The sequence below is a fragment of the Peromyscus leucopus genome, chromosome 18 (genome assembly GCF_004664715.2).
Source record: "Peromyscus leucopus breed LL Stock chromosome 18, UCI_PerLeu_2.1, whole genome shotgun sequence".
NCBI lineage: Eukaryota > Metazoa > Chordata > Mammalia > Rodentia > Cricetidae > Peromyscus > Peromyscus leucopus.
Window position 1 is genome coordinate 45,553,395 of NC_051078.1, and position 20,629 is coordinate 45,574,023.

General features: G+C 49.1%; 1 protein-coding gene across 3 annotated transcripts in view; it reads right to left on the reverse strand.

The window, feature by feature from the left end:
• Positions 1–685: 685 nt before the first annotated feature.
• Nuak1 (NUAK family kinase 1) overlaps positions 686–20,629 on the reverse strand; it is a 67,693-nt gene continuing 47,749 nt past the window's right edge. For all 3 annotated transcript variants that reach the window (XM_028883620.2, XM_037196895.1, XM_037196894.1), the window contains 5 exons: positions 20,289–20,440; positions 18,526–18,591; positions 7,101–7,220; positions 4,807–4,939; positions 686–1,865 (listed from right to left, as the gene is read on the reverse strand). In XM_028883620.2, the coding sequence (XP_028739453.1) occupies positions 712–1,865; positions 4,807–4,939; positions 7,101–7,220; positions 18,526–18,591; positions 20,289–20,440 (1,625 nt within the window). In that variant the 3' untranslated portion in view covers positions 686–711. The remainder of the gene's footprint in view (positions 1,866–4,806; positions 4,940–7,100; positions 7,221–18,525; positions 18,592–20,288; positions 20,441–20,629) is intronic.

Genomic DNA, 20,629 nt, shown 5'->3' on the forward strand with positions numbered 1-20,629 from the left:
ACCTGCCTATGTCCTTAGCAAAGTGTCCCTCTGTCTTCTACTCAAGGTCCAGGAGCAAATCAACAAATGCCATGGTCGACCATGAAGGGGTCAGCCGGCACCACAGGGCTCTGTAACCTGACTCCCAGGGCTCAGTCCTGGCGGGAGAGCTGTTATCGCCATTCCTGACCCCATGGCAGTTACCGGTACTCAGTCACAGCACCCTGTGCTGTGCCAAGGCTACTCAAACCAGCACACAGGACAGACACTGACTTGACCAAGTCAAGCTCAGGGTGCTGAAATCTTGCTAGCCCCTATGTAGTCAGACCAGGCTTGCTAATGTAGTCACCCAAAGCAGACGGTCTCAGTCTTCCTGCCCCTTCTCCAGAAATGCCTAGAAGACTTCTAGGGAAACACCCCCTTCCACATAATGCCCCCCTCCCACTTCACGCTGGCAACATCGCCTTCCCTGGAGAGCCAAGCCTATGTGAGATGCCATATGGGAATGCCAGTTAGGATCCACATTCTGAACTGGTAAAGAACCATTTCCATCCCTTTTAGGTGCAGACTCAAGGCTGCGAACACTGGCCGGGCCAGACCTTACCAGTTATCAGTCCTTTTCCAGTCCATTGCCATGGCCAGCAAAGAGGTAACCAGCCTGAAGCTGAGTTCTGTTCCCCACCTCCCTTAGACCCGCCCGCCCACCCATCCCATCCTCTGTGCCCTGAGGGGCTAGTTGAGCTTGCTGCAGATCTCCAGGGCTTTTTTATACACCTGAGTCACATCGTCCATATCAGTGAGGAGGGAGAAGCTACTGTCTGCCAGCCGGTTCCGGTACCGCTTCAGGTGCTGGGGCCGGGGCCGGCTGTGGGAGGTCTCAAAGTCCTGAAGCTGGAGGAAATTTTCAGCAGAGACGCAGCTGCGGATGCGCTGGCGGGCGGGACGATTCTCCTGGAGATCTAACAAGTCAAAAGAGTCACTGGACAGGACACTGTCATCGCTGATGACACTGGACGGGCGGCTGTAGCTCCGGGAGACGCCGTCAGGGGGGACACCAGGAGCTGACAAGGATTCCAGTGTGGGCATTTCGGGGCCGGCGAGGGCAGGGTCTGTGGCACCATCAGAGTACCTGCTGCTGTGTTTCAAGATGCCCTTCCTCCGGCAGGACAGGCTGTGGGAAGTCCCCCGGGCTGCCTCCGAGGAAGGGGAAGAGAGGCCACTGCCGATGATGACGTCGTTACTGTCCAGCAGCTCTGAAGACTCGCTGCGCTCCGGGGATGAATAATAACCAGATTCCCTCTGCTGGGTCTTTTTCAAGATGCCTTTCTTGGGCATCGTGGCTGACTGTTTGAGGCTGAGCTTCCCTGGCATCTCTGCCTCGGGGGAACTGGGGAGAGGGATGCCAGTCCGGCACAAATCTTGCTCCATTTTGAAAGGAGACGGTAAGGTGGGGCCCACGATGCCTTCGATGAAGCCGGTGCTGTGGGAGCGGTGCTCGCTGTTGCTCCGTTTCTTCAGAATCCCCTTGGGCCGCTTGGGACTCAGCTTGGATGGGCTTTCCGGCACGGCGTCCTGGCCAGGCGGGGGAAAGTCATTTTCCTTTTTGGACTTCTTCAGCGACCGCTGCCGCTCCAGCACAACCTCAGAGGCTCCGGGTTTGGCCAGGCCCTTCATCTTGGCTTCAGCCTCAGCCTGCAGGCTGGCGGAACGATGGTGCCAGTCAATGATCCGTGCCAAGAGTGGCGACTCGGAGTCGGTGAGGGCATCGCAGTCACAGACGCTGCTCTTGTAGCCCCAGTTCACCCACCAGTGGTTGGCAATGTCCTCGATGGTGGCCCTGCGGTCCGGGTTTACCATGAGCATCCACCGAATGAGTCCTCGGGCATCTAAGGAGTGAAAGACAAAAACCATCAGGCTGTCCGTGGGAGCTTTCCGCAGGGGATTCTCCATGAGTGGTTACAGAGACGTGCACACTTCAAGCAAAAAAAAAAAAAAAAAGGATCCATGTGGAGTGTGCCAGCCTCATGCTGAAGCAGGAAGCCAGCCCTTACACCACACGACACAAACTTAACCAAGGCTCAGGGCCACAGCCACAGAGAGGTCCCATCCTGACTTGTTTTCCTTTTCCTTCTGTGGTACATCTTCCCATGCGTCAGGTGCACGTGTGTGCTGGTGCATACATCTGTGTGTATGTGGAGACCAGAGGACAACTTCTGGAAACCCTTCCTCAAGCCCATCAGCCCTTTTCTTTTAAGATGGGGTCTCCCGCTGGCCTGGACCTCACCGAGTAGGCCTGGCTGGCTGATCAGCCAACCCCAGGGGCCCGTCTATTTATAACTTACCAGCGGCAGATCCTAATTGCGCGTTATCATGCCGGGTATTTGGGGGTGAGTTCTTAGGACCACACTCATGTTTTCATGCCTACCACCTGCTTTTCCACATGTTGAAGAAATGTCCTGGAACTACTGATCTCTCTGTCACCCCAGATCTGCATCAAGTCCAAAAGGCCAGGTAATTGGGAAAGAATTCAAACTCAATCTCACTACAGCTTTGGTCAGTATCATTCTTACCAAAACAAAAAGCAGGTGTTCACCAGAAGCCTTCCAGAGATGGGTACATGTAAACACACAGTCCTCAGTCACCTGGAAAAGGTGCTGGAGGCAGAGGATGGAGGGAGAGACAGAAGCTCACCTGTGCCAGGTGTGGCTCTTACCTGACACACCTGGGCAGGGAGAACAGCTTCACCCATGGCTGGCCCCACTCCCAAGGTCTTAGCCAGGATCTGAGAGGCACACCCAGTGAGCTCACCTCCTGTGGCTGACATAAGCCCTATTGGTATCCACCAAACCGAGGGAGGGCTGATCTTTATCTGCTACCCAGGTGGCCACAGCCTTTCTTCAAAAAAAGAAGTCCCTTTGTAAATTCTATTGCCAGGGATATAGGGGAAAGGCCCCCAAGGATGCTGAGGAAGCCACAGGAGCCAACCTCACAGCTGATAAACTTTCAGGATCAAGCTGTGCCCTGAGCCTCACCTGGCACTGAGTTTTACCCTGGGAGGCTGCCTCCTCCCCTCAGCCATGTCTAAAGGCTGATAAGAGGCTGGCAGAGCCTAGCAATGGGGATGGAGTGATCGACAGTCCTGAGAAGGGACAGAGTGATCAACCACTCGGTAAGGAGTTCCAGGAAGTTTACTGGTACCAGTTAGTGAGTAAAAGATCAGCACCACAGAAGTCACGTCTGTCTGTCAGTCTGTCTATCCTCTATCTCCCTCTCTCCCTCTCTTCCTCCCTCCCTCCCTCTTCCTCCCCCACCCTCATCTGTCTACCACTTACCTACCTACCACCCATGTTAGTCCTCATCTTTCTACACTGGCAAATTGACCTGAATCTGTTGGCGAGGCCCAAGCCAACGCCCAGAGCTCTTGTGCAGGCACCCTGTGTGCACAGAGCAGTGACGTCCCGGGCTCTGAAGCAGGCTTGCCTGGCGCTCTGGCTGCTGCTCTCAGGCTGGAAACATGCAGCCCTTTCTCCTTTTGCTTAGTGCTGGGTTTGTCACGTTTTTGTTCTTCCTGATAGAAATCTGCCATTTAAAATGTGCCCCCCCCCCACACACACACAAGGCAGAAGTTCTGTATACTGTCCTCAAATGCAAGAAGACCATGATGGAGAAAACATGTGTGGTAGATAAACTTCATTCAGACATGAGTAAAGGTGCCATTGGCCACTGAATTTGAGGTTAACAGATGCATACTAAATGACATGTTCCTAAACAAAAATATAGCAAAAAAAAATGTTACATACTGATAAAGACAAAAGTCCTTACCAGGCTCGGGGCCTTAAAGCTAAGCCTGTGTCCCCTAGCAACCAGGAAAGGTTCAACAGGCACTCGTTTTGTGTTTGTAACAATTTTATAAAACAAGTGTGGATAATTAAAAAAACGGTGTGTACATTAAACTGTTAACCACATTCTGTGCTGGCCACCTGCCCACACTCTTGTGTGCACCTGGTGCTCTCCCATGAAGACATAGAACTTTCTGACCAACAAAAAAGCCCCGGTGGTAACAAGAGCCCATTGCTAAGCACAATTAATAGGAACGCCTGACACCTTCTCCACCTTCAGAGCCCTCAGCTGGACAGTGAGGGATCCAGGCTCTGTTCCGGAATGACCAGCCATAGGGAGGCACCTCAAGAGTCAGAGCCCACACAGACAGGCCCAGAGGTAAGGGACACACAGCCCCAGCAGCAGCCCCAACTCCCAGATGGCTGAAAGTGGGTACAGAGACCCCAGGTGAAGCCAGAACCATACTACCCCACCCGAAGGACTGACAGACAGGAGTCCATGGTGTCGTTTAAACATTTAGGTTTGTTTTAGGGTGTAGCATGGTTGCTGTGTGAGAAGAAATGACGTAACAGCATCTGTGAGCCAGAGCTTAGGCAGCGGACATGGGGGTGAAAATGTGGGAGGAAGGGTCACCCTTGTGGCCCTTACCGGTAGGGGTGGGGGTTTTATGTTTACATGACCTATGAGGGACTTCAGGGAATAGAAAGCCTTTCCAAAGCTTTAATTTATGGTGGAGAACTGGCTTGCCATGTTTTATACAGAATGTAGAAGCAAGAAGGGCTCCTGGGCCAATCTAAAGAATAGCTGCTCTGAACACCTCACTTGGGGCAGTTGGGCAACCCTAAAAAGCCAGCTTTTCCAGAAACTATTATGAAAGAAGAATGGGAAATAGCAGGAGATGCCTTATAAACCAAGAACGTGTGTGTGAGCTTGGGCAGATAAACCAAGTACTGTCCCCTCGACCCCTGACCTCCACAGGACACACACCTGAGGGCTGCGTGGGTTCCCGGTATTCTCCGCTGCTGATCTGTCGAATGAGGTTTTTGTGATCAAAACCATCGAAGGGCATCGTTCCATAAATGAGAGTGTAAAGCAAGACACCCAGGGCCCAGCTGTCCACCTGGAGCAGAGAGACAGGACACATAGGAGCTAGGACGCAGACCCCAGATGCTTTCCAAACCACTGGCCACCCACTGTACCCCCAGGAGCGGGATTTAGCACTTAGAAGGCAGGTTCCCACCACAGCCCAACAAGAGAATGCAAGCCCACCCTGTTTAAGAATAGTCTGAAGTAGGGAACTGTCCCTGGTTCTCATAACGATTCCCTGAGGCAGGCAGGGTCTAGAATACTTCTAGCTCAATTTGAAAAATGAGAATAGAAAAAAAAAAAGAGATCGCTAAATGGCTTCCCCAGAAAAGCCCCTTCCAGGTAATGGAGGCGCCTAACCCAAGAATCGGATCCTCCCTTCACCACCTCAGAGGGCTCAAGGGTTCCAAAGTCAAACCCTGCCAGAGCCAGGCAGACAATAAACACACACAAAAGCAAGAAAAAACTCGGGGTGTAAATGGGGAAAGTTGGGGACAGAGACAAAGTGTAGCATGCATTCACCCATCTCAGGCAGGCAGTTTCTTCACGGCTTATACTACCGCGCACAAATGTACACCCAGCACTGCCAGAGGGTTTGGTTTTTATAGAGAAGTCAGAAATAGGACTTTTCTGGGGAATCTCTCAGCTATTAAATGTTTGTTCTTTTTTTTTTTTTTTTTTTTAAGGGAGATGAATGTGGCCAAATAAAGCATGTTTGCTGACCAGACCTGAGTGCCAGCTCCGTACCTCAGACACCAACCACCAACGACCAAAGAAGCATCCAACAACAAATTTACGGGCCTGTTTTAACATTTTTCTAAACTGAACCCTATGTTCATCTCTTATATTTTAGTTTTGAAGACCTTCTCTTCACTTTAATTGCTGGTGATTCTTGGCATTCTCCCCTTTATCCCAGCCCAGCCACCAGAACACTCTCAGACGGATAAACATTAGGAAGAAAGCGTTTCTACACACCAAGCAACTGCTATTTAAAGGCTAAGGGCTGGGTGAACCTCCACAAGGGGAGGCTCACCATCCGACAAGAAAAGTTACTAACTCATAGTTCCACAGACGCTGCGCTGGCTGATTTCTGTCGATTTGACACAAGCCAGGGTCACCTGGGAAGAGGGGGCCTCAACTGAGAAAAAGGCCTCCATCAGAACGGCCTATAGACCAGTCTGTGGGCACGTTCTTGGTTAATCAGACATGGGAAGGCCCGTCCCCTGGGGGCAGAGTCAACCCTGGAAGGCGGTCCTGGGTTATACAAGGCTAAGTGAGCCATGCAGGGCAATCCCGGAAACGGTTCTTCCACGGTCTCTGCTTCAGTTCCTGCCTCCGGGTTCCTGCCTTGAGTTCCTGCCCTGACTTCCTGCCCTGACTTCCCTTCGTGATGGACTGTGTGCTGTAAGATGAATTAAATCTGCTCTCCCCCAGCTGCTGCTTTTGATCGTGGTGTTTATTAGAGCAACTGAAAGCAGGCTAAGCAGATGTGTCTCTGACAGTGACCATGAGAGCCCTTCTAAGGCATGTCAAAATACAAAAGGTATTTCTCTTGAAAGAGAAGATGCCACTAAAATTTATTTCCTTAAACATACACACTACTAAATATGGGCAAAAGAGATAGACACCGATAACAGTTTTCTTTGTTCTCTTTATTTTGATACAATAGGGGAAAATTAAGCATCTAAAGGCAGGGAAATTATTAAATATATAATATTATATGCTAAAGCAAGATATTATGTGGTTATTACAAATAATATGTTAATAATGACATTGGAAGGTGTCACAAAATAATTATAAATTGGCAAGAAGTGTGTGAGTGTGTGTGTGTGTGTCACAGTATGCATAACTTGCCCTTTACTAACTTGATTTCAATTATTTTCAGATGATATCAACTATTTCTAAAAATGTTACCTTGGAAAAATCTAAAAAAAAAAATCAAGAACTCCTAAGCAGCTGCCGTCCAGTGGAACAGGCATCTTTATAGGAAAGGCATCCTGCTCTTTTAGGATTCTCTTAAGGTTTTCCCACATCTTCTCCGGGGCCTGTATTAACGTTCCTGAAATCAAACAATGGCAAGTTTTCTTTGTTTGGTCTGTGGGGGTTTTAAGAACTTTCCAAGATCTAGTTCTTGACTCCCTTCTTCCTCTCCCTGCAGCTTTCCATTCCATCCCGTACACCTGCAGGCTGCTCACCTCCGGCCCTCGGTAAGGTCTCCCATTGACAATCTCAGGAGATGCGTAGAGCGGGCTCCCACAAAACGTCTGTAAGTACTTGTCCTTCTGGTACAGGTTGGAGAGCCCAAAGTCAGCGATCTGCAAAGGGAAGCGAGACCCACGGAGCTGTTACAAAGTGAAGTGTCTGTAAACTGGTACCACCCAGGGCAGATAAGGACGCCTGGGCCACCACTGTCTCTCTAGTCCCTGGTCTGCATCAAACAAACAATGCTTCCCACTGCACCCAATACCAGTATGGCTAAACTAAAAAATGTCAAGGTTCTTAATGAACCACTTCCGCCTCGAACAAAACCACCAGCGGGGGATGAAGTGTACAAACACATGAGTTTTGGGGGGACATTTCACATGTAAACTACAGCATCCCAATAACAACAGCTACCACAAAAATCGCCACTTCGTGTTCCAAATAAGCATTAATGTGCAGGGTAGGAGTATATTCCAATGTTGCAAAGGGACACTTAAAACATTCAAAAATACTATCCCCTGTATCTGCTACATTTTTTTTCTATACATGCATGACTAGGATAATTTATAAATCAAAGCAGTAAGAGATATGCAATAATATATAATAATAAAATGGAACAATTGTAATAATATACCAAAATAAAATTAACAGGCAGCATCATTGCTCTGGCACTTTGTGCCATGATTAGGTAAAATAAGGTCACCTGAACACAGGTACTGCAACAGTCAATTTGACAAATGGGACAACTAGTGAATGACAGCTGGGTGGGTAGCATATACAACATGGATACCCTGGACAAACAGATGATTCATTTCCCATCAAGACAGATGGTACAAGACTACGTCACACCATTCAGAATGGCACACAATTTAAAACACATAGATTGTTTCTGGAATGTTTCATAGAATACTGTGGGTATTTAAAGGCGTGGAAACTGAAGTCTCAGTTAAGAGGAAGCAGGATTTTGAATTTTTTAGTTTGCTGTATTGAGGGCTGGGCCTAGGGCCTCAGGCGTGCTAGGCAAGCACTCAACCACTGAGCTACATTCCTAAGCCTCACCTTTTCCCTTTCCTGTGGCACTCAGGACGAAACACAAGACCCTAGTCCTTTCATTAGGATCTTAGGATCTTAGTAATTTCTCAGAATGGCCTTGAACTAACTGTATTCCAGGCTGACCTGTATGCTGTGACTCTCCTGCTTCAGCCTCAACCTGCTGGGATGAGAGGTGTGTCACCAGTCCTGACTAAGGGGACTAGTGGGCAACTTCATTTCACTACACCCACAGTGGATACATGTCACACTGCAGACCTTTTCTGCGTTGTATATGCATGTGACGCAGGATGAAATTCAAATTGTGAATCATTACATTTCGACCTAAACTCTACCACAGGCCAACTGTGTGACATGGAGATCCCCAAACCAGCTCCAAGCCAGGCACACCACCAGAGGACAGAAGCCAGGACCTCTACCTGTCCCTTTTCACAGGCCTATTACGAAAATAAGAAAACCATCCACTGAGATATGCTGGAGCACACAAGAGTCCTCCCTAATGTGTACGCTCAGGGTGAGTGTTTGAGCTAGCCTCGCTTCTGTAGTATTGTGCCCAGTGCTTTCTGTAATGCCCTTGAGAGCAATGCTGGTGTATCTGTATGTGTAAAGTATATGTGCACACATATGCGCATCTGTACATGCTGCACACACACACACACACACACACACACACACACACACACACACACACACGTCTGCCTTTTCTACCAGACTCTGAGTCCCTGTGGCAGGCTTCACGTTTTTGTACCGCCCTCATAGTAGGGTCCCTGGCCAAGACATGCTCATCACTGAAACAGGCGCTGTGTTTTGAAAAGCATAAGAAAATAAGAGTTATATAAAATAATAACAATCCCAATTACCATTTCTTGAAAACTCCCAATTATCCAACCCCATCGAGTCCTCTGATCCAATTCTATCAAAAGCTGTATTTATAAAAATATGAATATACTTTTTGTCAAATGTCATAAGGTCACCTAATACTTTGTATGCTAATTAAAAACGGATTTAAATTTTTTAAATGCTCAAAAATGTCAGTTTTATGTTATGGTAATTTTACCACAACATTTTAAGAACTCCTCTTAAACAAGGAAAGATGTCTAGGGAGCTGGAGTTATTCATCTGAAGATATGTGAGCACTGGACAGCCATGCACATGTGCGTCTCTCATACTTGGGGCTCCTCGGTCTCAGCCAGCCTTGCGAACTTGTTCAACTATGCCCAGCCTGATTTCCACTTGAGTGTTAGCAATGTGCTGGAGAAGCCGCATGCCGGGGAGCCGCATGCGGGGGGCCTCTGGTGCTGACTGCCAAAGACGCTTTTTTGAATGAAGCCCCTCCAATAAGCCTACTTTTGTTTAAAAAAAAAAAAGTCATCCTTGGATGAATGGAATGTCCTTCAAAGCAGCTGTGCATAGCCACCCTTAGAAAAAGCATTCTTGGGGCTCAGATTGCACTTAACTGCTCCGAATTCCACTTGCTTATCAAGGCCCCTGACTGGCTTGCAGGAAGTTGGTGGGAAGCTTTACAAAGTGTGCCCTGTCAATCAGAAGAACGGACCAGCGTCAGCTCTGGAGGTTCCATGGATCCCTGAGGCTTCAGCCTCTCTGCCTACAGCCCCAGCTCTCAGCCACAGCGCAAGCGAATACACTCAGCACTGCCAATACTGTCTGGGGCACGCTGGAGCTTCCAAACACATGAGTGTGAGCACACCCATTGCACACGCACAGAGTCGCCCGCCCCAGGAGCTTTCACACATGGGCTGGGCATCTCTGCTTGCCACGCAGGCACTCTGGGGAAAGTGTGTTTACATTTCAGCCCACTCCCATCCTCGCAGACTGGTGCTTATCAGCCTCCCTGTAAAACTGTCATTGCCGCGGACACAAGATTAATAGAAATCAAGATTAGCCGTGTTCTTGGCCCTTGAATGGAAAAGCAGTATTAATCAACACACAGGCAGTGTTTTCAGACCCTGAGCCACTCAGCTCTAGGATTTAAAGCCACATGGAGCTTATGCCAACTATTGCTAGTGGGGAGACACCACTGGGTGCGAATTCACTTCTTGGAAGCCTCAGTTCTCCCATCTGTAAAATGGGAGTAAGAGTCTTCCTGCCCGTGTTGTGTCATGACTACTGAATGGCATAAAGCATATATAAAGTGTATCCAACAGCGATGGCAGATTTGCCTTTAAATCCTGATAGGTAAGTGATCTGGGGACACATGAGACAGCCTTCACCATAACACTGGGGGCTGTCAACAAGAAAGGAACAGAAAGAAGTTCAAGGAGCTGAGCAGTCGCACGAGTGAATTACTTTGAATTAGGAAATGAAGAAGTCATTCTCTTCTCTGACATGAGTCAGGAAGGTGGTGAGTCACATGGGTCACATTAAAGCATCTCCCCATTTCCCAGAGAGACCCAACCAGCCTTGGCTCGCAGCCGGGAGCAGCGACCAACACCAAACAAAATAACGCTGCTATTGGTGTCTATTATTTTCACTCTTAAGCTTTTCTTTGGCTCGTGGTACTAGTTTTCCATCAAATGCCATTATTTAAGGCCTCCTTTCTAAGTAAGTACCACTCTACAAAGAGACTCAAACTAAATACAAAAGCCAGCAGCCTGAGAAAAAGCAAAATGCACAAGTGTGAGGGAAAAACCGAAATATGTAAACATAACTATGCAAAACCATCACACTTTAGAACCGATTGCCAGGCAGAAGAGACCTGAACGGCAGGAAATGAAGTTGCTGAAGGTTGGGGGTCCTCAGAAGATTTGCTGATGGTCACAAGATACATGGGGTCCCTCTGGCTGCCCAGCTCTGTAAAAGGACGTCTCCACCCATCACTCCATCTCTAACTAACGGAGGCAGGCCAGCCAGGCTGGCCCCGCTCCCATCTGGTCCTTGAACCAGCATCCCCAGCATCATTACACAGCATCTTAGAACACAGACTCCGAAGCCCCATCCTGGTGCTCTTTGCTGACACACTGTTCAGCTTTGGAGAAAGAGGCCTCTCTGTTTGGGGGGAGGGGGTAATTTGTTTTTGTTGTTGTTGCTGATGCTAAACTGTTGCCCTGTCATACTGGATCAGAACCACCCTTTGATCTCACACTGCATCCTGCATGCAGCTCAGCTTCCACCCTGAAAGGCATCAGAGAAGGTAAAGCTCATGAGTTTCATTTGGACTGTCTTTGTGGCTATCCATCCTCTGCAGAGGTGTGCCCTGCTAAGTGAAAATTGGAGTGAAAGAGATAAATTAGGGGGGGATCATTCCCATGTCAGCAGGATTAACCCCACTTCAACACAGGTGAACCCTGAAGACAAGTGCAGTTTGAAATAAGCCAGGCACAGAAAGACACTCATTGTCTGATTCTATTTATACGTGGTCCCTAGAGTAGACAAATTCATAGAAACAGAGAGTCGAACAGTAGTGATTGCCGGGGGCTGGGGGAAGAGAAGCAAGGAGCCAGAACTTAATGGGCATGGAGATCCAGGTACAGAGGAGGCCTGTGGTCTGCAGCTGGGTGCTGGGATGCTTCCTGCTTCTGTGCTAGATGCCCAAGTACAGTAGGTTTTCAGTTACATTACACATAGTGTGCCACCATCAAAACAGAATTAACCCCAAGCTCACTTGATGGAAAAGGAGGGACCAGCTGGTCGATTTGAACTGCTAATAAAGGAAGCTTGTGACGAGGCTTCTTAGGAATGTCCGCCAGTCCCTTGCACTGTCTTAGAGGAAGTCCCCTGCACTCAAAGACCAGAGGCTTAGGAGTCACAAGAATCAGGACTGAACTTTGACCTTGTCATCACTAGGTAATAATTGGTAGGCACCACCACGCCTCTCAATTGTCTATCTGCAAAATGGGCTCAGAATGCTCGTCTATAGAGTTGTTAAGAGGACTGGAGACTATAAGTTACAGCCATCTCCATTAACAGCTGGAGGCCAACTCAGAACAAGAGATACAGTTTTCACCCACATATAGGAGAGGCAGGTCCTGTGTGAGTGGCTACATCACAGGACGGGAAAAGCTGAAGTACTCTAGTTCCGACCCCAGATCCATCCCTTTCCAGCTCTGAGGCATGCCAGCCGGTCTACCACTACCTGGTCCTTGACCCGGCACCGTCAGCATCATCTCAGAGCGTCTTAGAAAGCAGACTCCCAGGCCCTGCCCCAGGCCTGCTGAATGGAAAGCTGTACTCCCAGCCCTCCCGAGCCTACGCTTCTTTATCTGTAAATCGTGGCTGATGGTGACACCATGGTCTACACACGGCAAATGCAAACCCCGCGTCCACCATACACAGGCTTTCAGTAACAGGGTTGTGACACATCCTTGAGTCTCAGTTGCCTCTGCTAGGAAACGGATCTGCAATAGCAATAACCAGGGCTGAGAAAATCACTCGGTGTAAGGACTGCATTGACCACAGCAGCATCGCTGTGAGCCAGGCCCTGTCCAGGAGCCCTCCCTAAACCCCTGTAAGGCGGTTCTCACAACAGCCCTCAGAGAATGGTCTCGTTATTATTCCCTCTTGGCAGATGGAGAAACTGAGGCAAGTGGCTTGCCTGAGGAGTCTGCACAGAGTCATCCTGGCTACTAGACTCCACGTCAAGGGGAGTTACTGTTCACAGGAAATGGACTTTCCATGACTGCAGCAGGGTAGTAATTCCATGCAGGAAGACACAGTCCATCGCTCCTTTCCGGCCTTAGAGCTAATTACTGTGGCTTTACAGGACAGCCGCTGTCCTGTGCAGCTGCAGGGAAGGCATCCAGTGGAACAGTGAACAGGAGGGGTGAACTGGCTTTCATCTCCAGAAAGCTCACATACCACCAACGATCTGGGAAACTCAATAGAAAGCGTGGCAAGGGCCACCTTGCAAAGGATGCTAATGCACAGCCGATGCCACCTAGCTGCATACACATCTCTCGTGTCCCGTGTGGCTGTTCTGCGCACAGTGACTCGATCAGCCTGGTCACTGGTCACTACCAGCACTTGGAGTTTCTCTCCCAGGGACAGCTGTCTGCAAATCAAACACTCTAGATAAGAGGAAATGGAAGGGCTCCCAGGTGAGCCCTTCAGACAGAGGGCAAATGTTGGAGTTGGCAGTAAACAGTAGACTCTGTGGCTGAGTGGCAGAGGTTTATAGCCAGTCTCGTTCCTTAGTAGCCATAGGACTCTCCCTTTCTCCCACAATGAGGCTGTCAGTCCCCCTCATCTGAGGATGTTCTAAAGAACAAAGGAGACACACAGAGGATCTGGCCCAGGCCACTGGCTTCCAGCTGGAGTTCAGTCAAGTTTCTTTTCCTCTGCATGCTCAGCATCATATCCCTTTCCATGGGACCCTTCCCCAGCCTCCAGAACTCAGATTGTCCCCGTTTCCTCCACAAGGCCTTCTGCTCCATCTGACTAGACAGATTCACTTCCTCCTGCTTAGCATGCCCAGATGGCATGGGAGCATCTGGCCTGCCAAGGGATAAGAACTTTCTGGAGGAAGATTCCTGAAGGACAGACAGACAAAGAGGAGTGGAACGGGCATTCCAGACAGAGGGAACAATATGTTCCAAGGTCAGGAAGCCAGAGAAAGCTCTGTAGATTTGAGGAGCCCAAGTGCAATGCAAAGGAGGCTTCCTGCACCACGCTCACTGGACAGCACCACAGGCTCCATCCCCACCTGACCTGACTTCCTTCACTGGACAACCGCATCATGCATTCCTTTGTTTATTGCTCTCAGCCCCAGCTGGAATCCCAAGTCCACTCGGGGAAAGAACCTTATCTTCTTTGCCTTCTCAACATCTGGTGGCTCATTATCACTAGTAGTTAAGATTGCTAGACTCTGAGCTCCAGGACAAAAGGGACCTGGCCATCTGACTGAGCATTAAATTCCCCAACACCCAGCACAGGATTAAAGATCTAGTATTTGAGGCTTGGTAAGTATTTTATGATCAAAGAAATATTGCCTACAGTAGATATTCAGCTCCTGAAAGAACAGGTGAATGACTGCAGGCAACAAAGGTATACTGCGATATAAACACGACACACATGTACACATGTGAACACACAATTAGTAAATGAACTGGTTAATGCAAGAATACAAGGTTCTCACACTCGTCTAACCAGCACGAGAGGCCCATGATTCCTAGCCTCATCGTGCTAAGCTGCCAAGATTCCTATCTCATCTCGTCCCTGCCATTCAGAGCTTCTTTTCTCATCCACAGTGGCCATGCTGTCATTGTCACAGGGGCAGCGGATCATCTCCCCTCCGCTCCTCTACCCTGAGCTCTGAGAGCTCAGCACATTCCCAGCCCTCTTGGAGGAGGTCAGCTGACCCGGGTGCCCGGCCCTCTTCCGGGGAGGCACTTTTACAGGAGCCCTCTATGGGAATTGTCAGCATTCCATTCTCCCAGAGAGTGGGATGTGAATCTGGCCTGTTTTTATTAATTGCAAATTAATGCTAGGCTGGGTGCTGTTTTCGTCCTCGCTTCCACAGCGGACGGAATGCAATCCGAAACACTGCATCGCAATCATTCCTTCTGCCGTTGGACTGCAGGAATATTTTTAGAAACCGCACCCTCTTGCCGTGGCCAGATAAATAATTTCCAAAACCAGATGTGCTCTTTGCAAATCATCCTCAGGCAGAGAAGGGAGAGGAATGGGCCACACAGCTCACACCAATCACACCAAAATTATATCAACATCTAACAAGCTTAAGCCAGAAGCATCCTTAGGGGCTTCCTGGCTGCCATCCTACTTCCTTAAATCAGGAGATGTGGACCTCCAGTGTGACAACCCCCACCCCACCCCACACACAAACACTCTTAAAAAGACCTTGCCACTCACATCTGGCTGGTTGGTGGACCCCCATTGTGCGCGCGCACGCGCACACACACACACACACACATATGCTCTTAGGAAGACCTTGCTGCTCATATCCGGTTGGTTGGTAGCACATTTGTACCCATGGTCCCCTAGGCCCAGGCAGCGATGGCCTCTCATTCACACAGAGGCCAGCTTGTGGACATGTGTCTGACTGCTTCTGTCAGCAAGTGTCCTTTCTAAATACGCTTCTGCAAAATGCTGAGTCAGGAAGAGGGGGGCCCATACAGCCGGAAGACAGATCAACACCAGCTGAAACACATTTCTAAAGAACCTTGGAAGTGGGTGTGAGAAGATGAGAAGAGTCTGCCTGGCAGTAAAACATGTGAGTTCTAATCCTAACTCAGCACCCCTTTGCCCCCAAACCAAACAGTTCTAAATGCCTACGGGTGCCAGGCACCATGGGGCAGGCACTCTGGGAAAACAAAGACACAATAAACTACTGATTCATGGCGTGATCTCAGGCACATCCCTTAGACGTTCAGGGTTGGTAAACGACCCTTCACACATTTTTTCAAGTAGAAAAAGAGGTCTTTGTTGAATTCTTTGAAACAATGGAGAAAACAGTAAATAATGACTTTTTAAAAGGAAAGATTTTATTTGTGTGTGTGTGTGTGTGTGTGTGTGTGTGTGTGTGTGTGTGTGTGTGTGTTCCCACCCTGGAAAATTTGAGGAGCAGAAGCAGAGATCCCTTAGAAAAATACAAAGTGAATACAGGACCAAACTTGAATTTTGTAAAGTACCATGTATGCTACTTGGCTACAAAAACATAGGGTCCCAGGTTGAAAACCTGGTCCCCGGGATCAGCTCACCCCAAGGTCACTGCTCCCTTGCATTTTCAAATGAGTTTTTCTTCCAGGCCGCTGCCCCTATACAGTTACTTTCTGAACTCCAGCCATTCTTCTCCTCTATTAGGGAATCATATGACTCCACAGGAAGCTATGCGTCTTATCACTTCTGGGACTACACCATGGGACCAAGAGGTCACACTGTGCCACAGAAGCCAGTCCCCAGGCGAGAGGCTCACATTCCAGACCTTGTAAAGACCACATTTAGTTCTGAGGGCTCTGGGCGACAGGTGGCAGGAAGAATCTGGACAGAAAGTCACTGAGATCAAGGGATGGTACAACCCCTCAGAAGGCAAGGCTCCAATCTTGCAGCAGGGCCTGGCCGTCACCTCCCGAAGCCACTTTGCCGGCAGCTGGCTTCCCTTGTGATCCCTCCTCCAGGGCCAGCCACTTAGGACACTCTGGGACGGACACAGTTAAGTGCTGGCTCCTTCAACTATATTTTTAGCTACAATTTTCACATTTGTTACCGGTGCCTACAATTGGCCCACAGAAACTCCCAGAAAAACTCACTGGAGATAATGAATAAATAAACTCTAGACACAGAGCTGGCCTCCCTACCTCACTGGGAAAACTAAGTTCAATGTGAGAAATGTATCTGAAAGCCTGCCATCAATAAGAGACAGAGCTGCCGCACAAACCTAGGCTTCCCAACTCCAGAGCCACGCCCCCTGACCCGGACTCATTTGTACACAGTGATTTCAACAGTTGAAATCTGAACACAGAGAATACCTTGGAAAGGCCCCAGAGCAAGTCTGTGGCTGTTACTATTATCAATTTTGTAACTGAAGAAATTGGGTTCTATGGTGTTCTAACGTCAAGGAGCTAGGAAACCCCACAGCCCTTAAGTTGATCCCCTGCCCCTTTTAATACCGAGGCTAAACCCAGGGCTTCATACATGATCAGCAAGTGCTCCGCCACCGAAATATATCCCCAATCCATAATTATTTAACCTGACAGTCAGTGTTCCTTCTAGAATAATGCAGCCACTTGCCGGAAAGGAAGAGAGAGGTCTTCAGATTTCACTTCCTGTTCCTAGGGAGATTTGCTTCAACCAATTATTTTCACCAGACTCTATGGATCTCACAGAAATATGTGAGTGAGGCCAACTATTCTGCTGAGAAGGAGGTCGTGGGGATGGATCTTTCAAGGGCTGTCAAAGGACACTGGTGACTAATGGCTGACTGTCATGTCCTACAGAGTCCAAGTCCTAAAACAGCGCCATCCTCCCAAGCAAGGACGTGGTCCCATCACACGGCCATCGACAGACAGCGGCAGCAAAAGAGGAAGGTGTGAGACTGTTTGTACGCCTTGTCTGGGGACCAGGGACGAGCCATTCACGTCACAAGTGTCCAATGGGAGGGCTCCTGCTGGGCTGAGAGTACTGAGTCCATTTCATAACGAAACCCATACAGCGAGCTCCGTTTATTTTGAAACGGTGTTTGCTTATTTTGCAGCCATGGTCTAAAGGACATCCAGAGTGCTCCCCAGGAGGCCCTTCAGCCCTGTCCAGCTTTCTCCAGCTCCAGCAGCAGCCAGAAAAAAAAAAAAAAAAAAAAAAAAAAAAAAAAAAAAAAAAAAAACTTGAACTCCATCACTTGCCCTTTCTCTTTTAAAGATTGATTTTTATTTCTAATTCTGTGTATGTACACGTGTCTGGCACGCAGGCCTATGCACACGTGAGATCAGGTGTCCACAGAAGCCAGAAGAGGGCGTACCATCCTCTGGAGCTGGGATTACAGGTGTTTGGGAGCAGCCCAGTGTGGGAGCCGTGAACTAAACTCAGGTTCTCAGGAAGAGCCGCAAGTGTTCTTAACTGCTGGGCCATCTCTCCAGCCCCCCACTCACTCCTTCTGAATAAATGCTACCATCATTTTATCCAGCTCTCAATTCCATAGCTGGTTCAAGTGTGGGAGAGTGAGGAGGAGGGAAGTCACAGAGAAGCGGCCAGGGAAAGGCTTCCAAGTCAGGTGTTCGCCTGTACCCTAACCCTCAGCACTTGGGAGGTAGAGGGAGGAAGCATCAGTTCAACGTCATCCTGAGCTACATAGGAAGTTTGAAACCAGCCCAGGATACATGAGACCCTACCTCAAAAGCCAAAAAAAGGGGGTGGGTGGGTGGGGGAGAATTGTAGGTTTAAGATAACTTGGGGCCCTTTTTATCATATCTGCATAGTGATGTAAATTTGGACCAGTGGGCTCAGACTACAACCTTTATACACCAACCGATGTTATCCTGGAGGCGTTAACTGATTTGTCTGTGCCTCAATTTCCCTATGTATATGTGAGTTATAAAATAAATGCTGCCCATCCTATGTTATCCAAAAGAAGTCCTTAGGAGAGCATTAAGCAAATGGGAACAGAAGTACATATGAAACATGTATGTCACTTTTGTGACAAGAATTCCAGATTGTGAGCTTCCTGCGGGCAGGGAATGTGTCTCAGTCACTGTGCTACCAGAGAGAAGAGAGTCTGGGAGGTTGTAGGGGTTTCCTTAAAGCCTGCTGGCTGAATTACACCGTCTCAATGAGCTGATTGCTGGGAGTCTTTCCCAGAGCCTGCCTGCCAGCAGAGGGAGTGGCCGCCCCAGATGCAGGCCTCTGGGAAGCCACACCCACCGGCCACACCCACCCACAATAGCCAGGCCCTGTCAGCTTTACCTTAATATTGCAGTTGTCATCAAGCAGTATATTCTCCAGCTTCAAGTCCCGGTGGACCACACCATTCTGCAAAGAGGAAACGGAAGAAGTGAACAGGAGCTGGTGAGATGACAGACACCAAGAGAGCTGGGGGGGGGGGGGAATAGAGGGGCCGTCTGACAGATGAAAGAGACGCACCAGCCCCGGTGGTCTTCACCTCCATCCTTCAGGCCCGCTCCTGCTGTCAGGACGCTCCCCAGACAGCATCCAGCGACAGGATAGCATTAGTCACTTGCTGTGTGGTTAAAGGAAAAATGACTGGAATCCATTCTCCCCCAGAGCCTGTAAACCAGCAGGGGGATTCTTTGTGGGAATGTAATTCCGCTGTGTGAGAGCAATATAATCCCAGGCAATGCAGACCCTGTCTGAGATGGGTTCCAGGGAAGCAGCAGACATCTCAGCTGGGGACTCTGGAGCATAGGGCTCCAGTGACTGCCTGCCTGCCTGCCTGCATCCCTCATGCTGGAAAGAGGCCTGACCCAGTCTCCTAAGCTTTGTCTGGGATACTTCCTAAGCAGCCAGCTGGAAAGACTTGAAAGTCCCTCTCCACTCTGCAGGCTGATGAAAAGGGAGATGTGGTTGCAGGCCAATGAGACCAGAGCCACTGGGGACTGTCAACCATGTGCCCTTTTCATTCAGGCAAGCTCTGACCGGTCTGGAAGCTGAACTTCAGAGCCAGCTTAAGGAGACGAGGACACGAAGGGCTGGGGGCGGGGCTCCGCCCAGCAGTGACGCCTGGGCCGCCACAAGTCTGTGGGGGAGGGGCAGAGCAGGGGACTGGGAATGCTGGGGGCTGTGTGGATGTGGTGGAGAGTGGGTTTCCAACACCACGGTGCAGAAGTAGCTTCCCTGGGGGAAGCTGCTGTGTTGAGCAAACTGGTGGGCATGGCTATAGCCGGTTCTTGGTAATTTGGTTTTCTTCCTGTGTGTCAGCCTCTAACATCTCAAAATCCCCACTGGAGAGAGATGGCTATTCCCACTACCCCTTTTGCTAATCCAAGCTCTGAGGAGTTGTCCTGTATTCACAAATGCAAAAAAAAAAAAAAAAAAAAAAAAAAAAAAAAAAAAAAAAAAAAAAAAAAAACACCAAGTCTCCTGGAGAAGAGGGAAGCTAGTTCACTTCAATCAAATACCAAGAGGAGCTGGTTCCCATGTCACATTCCTGGCTGACAGAAGAAGATGGAGCGTGTCTAAGAACGTTCCATTCATAACGAGCCACACATTCACACACTTCAGATAACGGAAATACAGTCTGTGGGGCTTTCCAGTGTTACTTGCAGATAAGTCTGATCACGCGTGCCTCTCATGTCCACAGAGGTCAACCAAAGGTTGTGGGGTGCATGTCTCTAACCCTAGCACTGACAGAGACAGGCAGATCCTCAGGGCTCACTAGCAAGCCAGTCTAGTGGAACTGTTGAGCTCCAGGCTCAGTGAGAGACCCTGTCTCTAAAACTAAGGTGGGAAGTGACTGAGGAGGACCCTTGACATTGACCTCTGACCTCTATGCACACATGCACAAATGAACACACCTGCACACACACACACACACACACACACACACACACACACACACAAGATTTGAAGATTTGAACAGGGAGGTTTTTCTTTCCCTACTCTGTAAATTCCCCACACTCATCACAATGAACTAACAAGGCCTTTGTGATATCAAAGGTGTCACAGGGTGTCAGAAGGCCACCTACAGCCGAAGTGGCAGCCCCACATACCTTGTGGCAATAATGCACAGCAGACACGATCTGCCTGAAGAAGTGTCTGGTCTCCCTCTCGCTGAGGCGTCTCCGCTCACTGATGTAATCATACAGCTCTCCTTTGCTGGCATATTCCATGATGATCACAATCTTATCTTTGTTCTCAAACACTGTGGGGGAGGGGAGGGAAATAAACACTGTTACCCAGCAGGGTTAATTATGACGGCAGAGATGGAGCAAGGACAACGACCATGGAGATGTCGCTGAGCCAGACGGGGCTGGGGGAGGAGGCGGGAGTCACAAATCTGTGCATTCAACATTGGAAGGACCTGGGACAGTGGTAGCTTCACTCTGTCACC